This window comes from Crocodylus porosus, unplaced genomic scaffold (assembly GCF_001723895.1).
Source record: "Crocodylus porosus isolate Cpor-Errol unplaced genomic scaffold, CroPor_comp1, whole genome shotgun sequence".
In the NCBI taxonomy this organism is placed as follows: Eukaryota; Metazoa; Chordata; order Crocodylia; family Crocodylidae; genus Crocodylus; species Crocodylus porosus.
This window is the reverse complement of record NW_017728951.1, coordinates 7,164,180-7,173,074: the sequence shown is the minus strand read 5'-3', so window position 1 is coordinate 7,173,074 and position 8,895 is coordinate 7,164,180. Positions and strand designations below refer to the sequence as shown.

The following is an 8,895-nucleotide window of genomic DNA, read 5'->3' as shown; positions in this document are numbered from 1 at the left end:
ACGCACCTAAGCGTAAGTCAAATAAATTCACAACTTGTTTAAGAAACCGCTACGCTTCCCGTGCCTCAGTTCTCCATAGCCAATAGAACCCGGCCTGTTACCGTGTCTAAGTGCCACCCCGGCCCACCGTGACTCTGGGGTTTGGTTCCCCACCCCGGGACACCCACCAGATCATGTAAATACTTTATCAGCACCACATGGTCAACTATATCAAACTTTGCTGAATGACCGAGTAAGATCAGCAAGGCAAAATTTCCCCTGTTGATCTCCAGCTGAAGGATCATCAACTAAGTCTACAAGCACAGATTCTGTTCCATATCCAAGATGAAAGCCTTACTGACAAGGGTCCAGAAAAATAATGGCATCCAGATATGCCAAAAAGAAGGAGTTGGAGACAGGGCAATAACAAGATGCGGAGTCAGTATCAAGTGATGGCTTCTTGAGCAGAGCCAGACAATCAGAGGTGTAAGAGTGTCCAGTACCCTGTCCTCCCAAGGGAGGGACTGATAATCCTTGTCAGCAGTAGCTCCAGTCTTTCCTGGTTGGCTTTTACAAGCCAGAACAGGCATGGGTCCAGTTCACAGCTCTTGCCCTCATCCCTCCAAACACATTCTCTGCATCAATGGGTAGTAGCAATTTTAAATGATCCATAATAAGAGAACAAGACCACATGAACAAAACACTAAGAAAATCTCATGCAGCGGCTTTCTAGTATGTAACTGGACCATCCATGGCCCCTCTTCCAAAGGGAAGATACTGGCACTGGGGAAACCAGCTTACCTGGATGCAGAGCTGGCCAACCACCCCCACCAACAGCTGAAGTGGGGACCCTGTCTGGGAAAGGAGGTGATTCCCAGGCAAATGCTGAGGCACGGTTCAGGAGCTGGCAATGATTGGTCCAGGAACCTGGAAGGCAGGAACAAATATGTGCCAATTCTTTCTCCCCTGAGAGGGGAGTCATGCAGGCAGTTTCAGATGACAGCACAGTCCATGCAGAGGCATGGAGCAGAGCTGGGAGCACTGGGGGCCTAGAACAGGACTGAACACCAGAGAAGCTGGGAGGAGAGGCAGCACAGTGAGTTCTGATGACAGGCCAGCTAAGCATGGCTGAATTAGGAGCCAAGGCTGAGCTTGGGAAAGTGGAAGCCCAATCTGGAACCCCTCAGAAGATTGCTCAGAGTGAGGATCTGTTTACCTGTTACGAATTCAGAATCAATTGAGTAAAGAAATACAGGCAACCCCTGCTTAGCACCCCTAATTGGTTCAGAAAAAAAGCATTAAGTGGAACCATGTTAAGCAAAACCCATTTCCCTATAAAAAATTATGTAAATAAATATAATTGATTCTGCCGCCCCCTCCCTGCCTGCCCACCAGCCGTTCCAGCACCACGTGCCAGCCTGGGACCCACACTCCTGTTACCCCGCCAGCCTTGGCCCTAGGCACTGGCCTGGGCCCTGTGCTCCTGCCACCCTGCTGGCCCAGGCTGGGGGCCAGCCCAGGCTTTATGCTCACACCCCCTGACTGTCTTGGCCCCAGCTGCTGGCCTGGGAACCATGTTCACATACCCCAACCACCCCAGCACCAGTCACTGGCCCAACGCTCACCCCTTCTTACCATTGCCACTGCTCCTCCCTACCCACACACCAACCACTCTAGCACCACGTGCTGGAGCAGACTCCATGCTCCTAGCCCAGCTGCTGGCCCTGGACCTGGACACTGGCTCAGGCTTTGCGCTCAAGCCACATACCCCTTCTCACTGCCACTGCCGCTCCTCCCTGCCCACACACCCACCAGCCAGCTAGCTGCTCCAGCACCACATGCTGGAGTGGACCCTGTACTCCTGCCGCCCTGCCCTGGGCCCCATTGGCTGCCACTCACCTCTTCATTTGATGCTGCCACTGCTGCTTCTCCCTACCCCCATGCTCAGTGTTATAATGAAACTCACTGAGTGCTAAGTGGATTCAGGCAGGGGTTGCTTGTACCTGCATGTCAGACTGATTGTAACCCAGGCTGGCTGACTGAAGGAAAAGTCCAGTCTTTACAGTCCTTTGAGCAAGGGGTCAATTGACTGAGAGTGGACTTGCTCCTCAGAGAGATTTGGGTGAGTTCCAATTGATGATGGACCATTACTCTGAGAATGGAGTGATTTACATAAGGACTGATGGAGGGCTGAGGGCTCCTCTGAGGATGGACTGATTTATATAAGGACCAAGGGGTGACAGAGAATTCCTCCAAAGAAGGAGTGAGTGTCATAAGGACTGATTGGTGACTGATAATCCCTCTAAGGGAGAAATATACCTGTGAGGTTACAATGACCGTCCAGTGTGCAAGTCTGGACAAGGTGGATTCAATGCACTCAAGGAACAAAGGAACTGGACATGTTGGTATGAAAGAGATAGATACCAACCCAGTAAGGTGTGGTGAGGACAGGATATAGGGGAGGTGGAGCCCTGTGGAACAGGTCTCACCAAACTAATGTCTCCATATGGCCCAGACTGACTGCTGACCTCCTGATTCTTGTTAATTTCTCTTTAACATCAAGGTGTGGCAGGAAATTGAAGTGGAGGACAGGGAATGGGACTGGAGTGGACAGGAGCCTATCAGATGCATTTGCTTATGTGGTTCATGCCCAGGGCTGGTCTTAGGCTCTTCATCTGGGGTGTGATCTTGGAAGGAGCAATGCAATTTCCTTTTGGCATGAAGTATTCCTGCAGCAGGAGCATAGGTGAGATGTGTTTTTACAGTCATGCTCCATGGCACAGTCTGATGCAGTGTAGGCATGTTATTAACATGCAGCTTTTCAGGGCAGTGACTTTCTTAGTGTGTATACATATAGTTCGGAGCACAATAGGGCCCAGAGTTTGATTCCATCCTCTAGGCATTACTATAATGCAAATAATAAAAGGGCATTGGAGAAGCTCTGAGGACAGCTTGCACAGCCACTCTCTGAGATATTACCTTGCATATTACAGATAATTGCAACATCTGGATGTGAGGGAGAGAAGGAGAAAACAGAAGCACTCTCATGTTGGTTTTTTTTATATAGAATCCTAAATGCACTGAAACAAATGGGTTTTCAAAAAAAGTTTAAGGACTCCCTGTGATACTTTATATCTTTATCTGGACCTCTAATGGAAATGCATTAAAAGTGTTCACAAAAAATCTCATTTACTTTTTAACATGGACCCAACCATGGATCTGAAAAACAATGGAGCTGGGTCAGATCCTCAGCTGTTATATCAGTGCAGCTTCATCAAGGTCACTGGAGCACTGCCAATTCAAACTAGCTAAGAAGTAGTCACAACATTATATATGGGGGAAGTGGCACAGAATCACAAAAAAGTAGGGCGGAAAAGGACCTGAAAAAGAGGTCAGCTAATCGAATCCCCTGCTTAAAGCAAGATCATCTTTATCTAAACCATCCTAGACAAGTGTTTGCCTAACCCATTCTTAAATCTTCATGAATTTTTATGAAGTAAAAATTAAGTACCAGGCGTCATATCTGAAAATATCAGAAATACTCTGACTTGCCACAGGTAAGGCAGGAGAGCAAGGACAGTGTTAGTTAGATGATTATGGTCAGGAGAAATTGTTAAAATATGCCCAAAAGATCCAAGGAAGAGGACAATTCCCTCTTCTCCCACCTGCCACTTCAGAGGAAGGCAAAAACATTCGCTGTCCATGCAAATCTGGCTGTGAGATATAATTCTTTCCTGATTCCAAATGTGGTGTTTGGTTGGACCCTAGGCAGAGGACCAAGACTCTCTATCCAGGAACTTCTGGGTTCTTTAAGTCCTAGCAAAAGCATCAGCACATCCTACTCAAAATTCCCAACTTTGACTATAGCCAACACTTAATGCTTCTGAGGAAGGTGAAAAAACATTCAAACATCTGTAGCAATAGAGGGGAAAATATCTCTTTCCAGCCCCATTGTGGAAACCAGCAATTCCCAGAAGAATGGGAAAAACCAAACACTCTCCACTCTGCAATGTAACCTGGGGACTCTAAACACGACTCCATGCATCAGACACTCTAACTGAAGGGCCAAAACTCCTCTTTCTATCATCTTATCCCTTCTGTAAACTTAACCCAGCTCCTTTAATCTTTCATAACCAAGCTGATTTTGGAGCTCTGCTTCATTCTCCTCAGCTGAGCATGATCCTCTCCAATTTTCACCTGCTCTGGACTCTGTACTATGCGTAATGGGTTTCTTGGGCTTAGAACTATTGCTCTTCAATAGATTTTTTTCTGATAGCTATTCTAAATTAGATTTAGATCTAGATTTTTTTCTGATATCTATTCTAAACCTACTTTACTGTAATTATTCTAAGTATATGTTATGCATTGTACTCTCCACAGCAAAGGAGAAAAAGGTGCCCCCCTCTTCTTTATGGCAGCTCTTCAGATATTTTAGGACTACCACCATGTTCCCCAGCAAGCACCTTTTCTGCAACCTTAATTCTCTCAGCCTCTTAGTACTCTCAACCTCTCCTTGTATGGCTTGCCTTCCAATCCTTTATTTCTGTCATCTGCCTTTGGACCTTCTCTAACTTTCCCATATTCTTTTCAAAATACAGAGGTCAGAACTGCACACAATATTCTGGCTGAGACCTAACTAGCACCAAGTAGAGCGGTGGTATCACTTCCCATGTCTCACACCTAATATTCCTATTGATGAAGCCCAAAACTACACTTGCCTTTTTTGCAAAGCTGCACCACACTGCTGGCTCATGTTCAGTCATATCTGTGATCTACCAAAACCCCACCATCCAGCCAGTTATTACCCATTATGTGTGTGTTCTTTTGATTATTCTTCCCCTGGTGTAGTATCTTGTGCTTATATGTTTTTTTAAATACCACTGGCTGATTTGGGTAAGAGTTAAAGTTTCTCAGAGCAATAACAAAATTACTATAGGCTTGCATCCCATATTTTTATTTTGTAAAGAATGATTTTACTCTATATTGCTTATGTTTTGAGAAATAGAAAAATATGACCTTAGTACCATTGAAAAAGAAATAGAAAAAAAATATCATTAGCGCTCTCTATATCTACAGACAATTCTCAGTTTTTAGAGCAAAAGTAGATCAGTAAAATTGTATTTGTAAAATAGTATTTAGAAGATTTACAAAAGACTTGTCCCTGTTGGATCCAATGCTGCAATTGGAACCACGTGAACAGAAACCCTCTAATTTCAGTGCACTGCTGAAACAGCACGCTCCATCTATACAGACCGTATTATGAGAATAGAGCTATACCTTCATAGGAAGGTGAAAACAAACCCATAATGCAACTAATCATCTGTATAATGCTGTGAATAATGATAAGCACCTCTATTATGACTTTCAATTTATCTCAAAACACTTTAAAAACAATTAATGAAGCTTTGCATTTGGTGATAGGTGAAGGAATTACGGTGAATATTCATTTAAAACTGTACCTATTACCTAACAACACTGAAGTTTAGGACAGGAGATGAAGCCCTGCTGTAGCCAAACACCGTTTAGCTTGAGAGATTTAATGGAGTACGAAAATAATTTGGAATAACTGCGTCAACTTGACGAAAAATATTTCTGTCTGACAGCTACCAGAGGTCACCTTATGTCTCAAATCATGAGATTTGACTCATTATCCTCATAGAGCAGCTTTCTTTGCACAGCTCAAGAATATTCTACTAGCCAGGAACTAATCCACCAACATAAATTGATGCAACCTCCATCAATATAAACCCAAAATAATTACAAGCTGGTGTAAAATTAGTCCCTCTTATTTGTCTACATTGTTTTTCTTTAATATTAAGCCAGGACCAAAAGATGACCAGTTCAGTTTTCACTAACATTGTCATAATTGTGAATACCTTAACAAGCCCCTGGTAATTATTATTTTTTGCAAGGTAATAAATTGTAGAACCATACCTCAGACCATTATTATTTCCTTTGGGATGTCTTTTTGATCATGCTGTAGCAAAGCAATATCTTTTACCAACCATTTGTTTCCATGGAACTGGTCCTTAGGTTGAGTGAGTCTCTGTTAACATTTTTTTAAAGAAATGTTATGAAAATGGTTAAGAAAATTATTAAAACTGCCAATGTGAGGCGTTTTCATAACACATTTTAATATATTACGTTAGACATCTATGTTCACATTGCAACAAGGTCTTAGGAGAAGCTGCCACTCTCTCATGGTGACTCAGAAGGCACTTTGATATAACAAATACTAGCCAATTGCCTGCCACTGCCACCACCCACTGTCTTGTGCTGCCACTGCTCCACATCTGCCCTGCACCAACCGTCCCCCCTCCCACTGCCCCATATTGGGCCCTGCAACCCCAACCTCTCCCCCATACTGCTCCACATCCAGCCCTATGCCCAGAGGTGAATTAATGTGTAGGGGGGGCCCTAGGCAAGCACAAAATTGGAGGCCCCCTCCCCCCATGGAAGCTGGGCTGGGGGGGCAGGGCCTCTTCCCCTCATGGTGCTGGCAAAGGAGGCTGAGGGGACTCTGCAGGGCTGGGGAGCACATGCCTCTCTCTTCTCCCTGCTTCTTGCCTTTCTGTCCCACTATGGCCAAACATACATGCACACAAGCAGGCATGCACACAGATGGGTGCACACTACTTTCACTCACTCTCTGAACATGAACACACAGACACAAACACACTCTCCCTTCTGCAATGAACAGACACATGCACACACACACAGACAGGCGTGCACTCTCACTCACTCTGCACATGGACAACACATGCATGCACAATCATGCATGCATGTAGACACACACATGCATGTACAATCACACACACACACAGATAGATGTGCACACTACTCACTCACTCTCTGCAAATGGACAGATACAAACACACTCTCCCTCCTGCCATGAACAGACACACATGCATGCACTTGCAAAGGGAGAAAAAGAATTTGGGGGGGCTGGTGAGCGTGCATGAATGCCCCCACCCAGGCAGGAAAGTCTGCAGGGGGAGGAGGGCTGGTACTGGAGCAGAGCCGGGCCTGAGCACAGGATTGGGACCCATGCAGGCACCCCTTCCCCTGTGCCCAGGGCCAATGCCCAGCACTGGTGGCCTCCCTGAAACCACTGCCCCAGCCCTGCACTGGCCCAGGCTGCCCCTCCCCCCGCAACACCCAGGTGCCCTGGAGGTGGGGCCCTGGAGATGGGGGCCAGAGTGGGGCCAGCCTCAGTTGCACCACTGGGCCAAAGCCCCCAGGACCTGTATACCCAGCATGCCCTGCCACGGGAAGAGCCTGGTGCAGCCCAGCAGCTGCTCCAGAGATGCAGTGCTGGGGAGCCAAGGGGGGGGGGCACGTTGCCCCCCAATCTGGACATGGCACTAGGGCAGTTGTAGGCTGGGCTCTGCCCGCTCCCTGCCAGTGCACCTTGCTGCTGCTGCTTTGACAGCAGTATGGCATCATGTATCTCGCTGCCCAACCCATGTGGGCACACACGGTGTGGGGACACACATGGTACTGCGCCGCTGTTTAAAGGCAGAAGCAAGGCATGCAGGCAGGGAGCAGGCAGAGCCCAGCCCCAGGTGCAGCCAGTCTTGCCCTCTGTCCCCCAGCACCTTGCCTCTAAAGGAGGCGCTGGGCTGCGCCAGGCTCTTCCCAAGGACAGCTTAGGGCAGGGCGGGTGTGAGGGTCCCAGGGGCTCTGTCTCCTCTGGTGCACCTGAGGCTAGCTGTGCTCTGGCTTCTGGCTCTGGGCCCCCTGCTGGGCGGTGCGGGAAGGCAGCTGGGGCCAGTACAGGGCTGGGGGTTGGCTGTCTGCCAGCACCAGGCAACAACCCCCAGTGCAGAGCAAGGGGCTGCCACACAAGCACAGTGGGCTCTGCTCTACTCCCTCCTGATCCCTGGCCACTCCCAGCTGCTCTCCCGCACGCCCCCCACTGACTTTCTGGCCTGGGGGGGGAATGTGGGGGCATGGGGATGTACATGCTCAGCCCCCCCAATGTCTTTTCTCCCTCTGCCTATGGTCCCTGCTCCCCACCCCCATCTGGTCCTGCTCCACCCCCCACCACCGCTTTGCATCCAACTGGCCCTTGTCTGCCTATCTCCCCTCCTTCTCTGCCTGCTGCTTCCCCCTCCCTGCCAGCTGTTCTGTGGGGCAGCCCCACTCACTGCTCAGGTGACTGGGGCATGTTCCTTGCTGCCAAACTTCCCCAGCAGTGGCTCAAATTTGGGCCTGTGCAGCTTGGGCCACCCAGGCAATCACCACCCACCCTCTTAGCAGCACATACACAGTTGGCCCAGAGCATTATGGATAGACAGACAGACTATGGCTTGTATTATACTAGAATATGACTGATATAATATAATTTAATGGTTCCTGTGATTTTAAGGGTAAGAGAGGTATACTGGGCACATAGTACTCTGATCATATGAAGGATGCCTAGTTACTCAGCTAGTTCAGGTAATTTCCCACATTACTCTGAGCCAGTTTCTCATTTATTTTACAACAGAATAGCTCCTTTGACTTCACTGGTGCTTTTACCTATGTGCACCAGGCTAAGTGATTGGGAATTAGGCCCATTGCTCCAGCGAGGTACTTCAGATAACAGTTCCCCATAGGCCACATTAAGTATTTTGTTTAAAGAATCTAAAAATGCTATCTTGCCATTCAGTGCTTGCTATGCAAAGGTAAATGAATACCTGAGGGCATACTCCTTCACAGTCTAGCTTCTTGCATTGTCTTTCATTTTTGTACAAATTGTAGGCTCATCAGACGCCACTATTTTCCCCCCACTCTGAACTGGTGCAAGTAATCCATAAGATGCAAGAGAGTGAAGAATCAGAGCCCAAATTTTCAATTGACAAAGTAAAAACATTTTATCTTTAATCTGCATGCATACCCAACAGTTCCATCTCCTTTGGAAAAGAGAAAAAA

The 8,895-nt window shown here is 47.4% G+C and overlaps 1 protein-coding gene across 5 annotated transcripts in view; it reads right to left on the bottom strand.

Annotated features, from left to right (window-relative positions):
• The window catches only part of CUNH10orf90 (chromosome unknown C10orf90 homolog), a 253,893-nt gene that overhangs the window by 47,234 nt on the left and 197,764 nt on the right, over nt 1-8,895 (bottom strand). For 4 of the 5 annotated variants that reach the window (XM_019556072.1, XM_019556076.1, XM_019556074.1 and 1 more), the window contains one exon: nt 781-906. The exons of the other annotated variant lie outside the window; for it this stretch is intronic. In XM_019556072.1, coding sequence (XP_019411617.1) covers nt 781-906 — 126 coding nt within the window. The remainder of the gene's footprint in view (nt 1-780; nt 907-8,895) is intronic. 5 annotated transcript variants of the gene reach the window in all.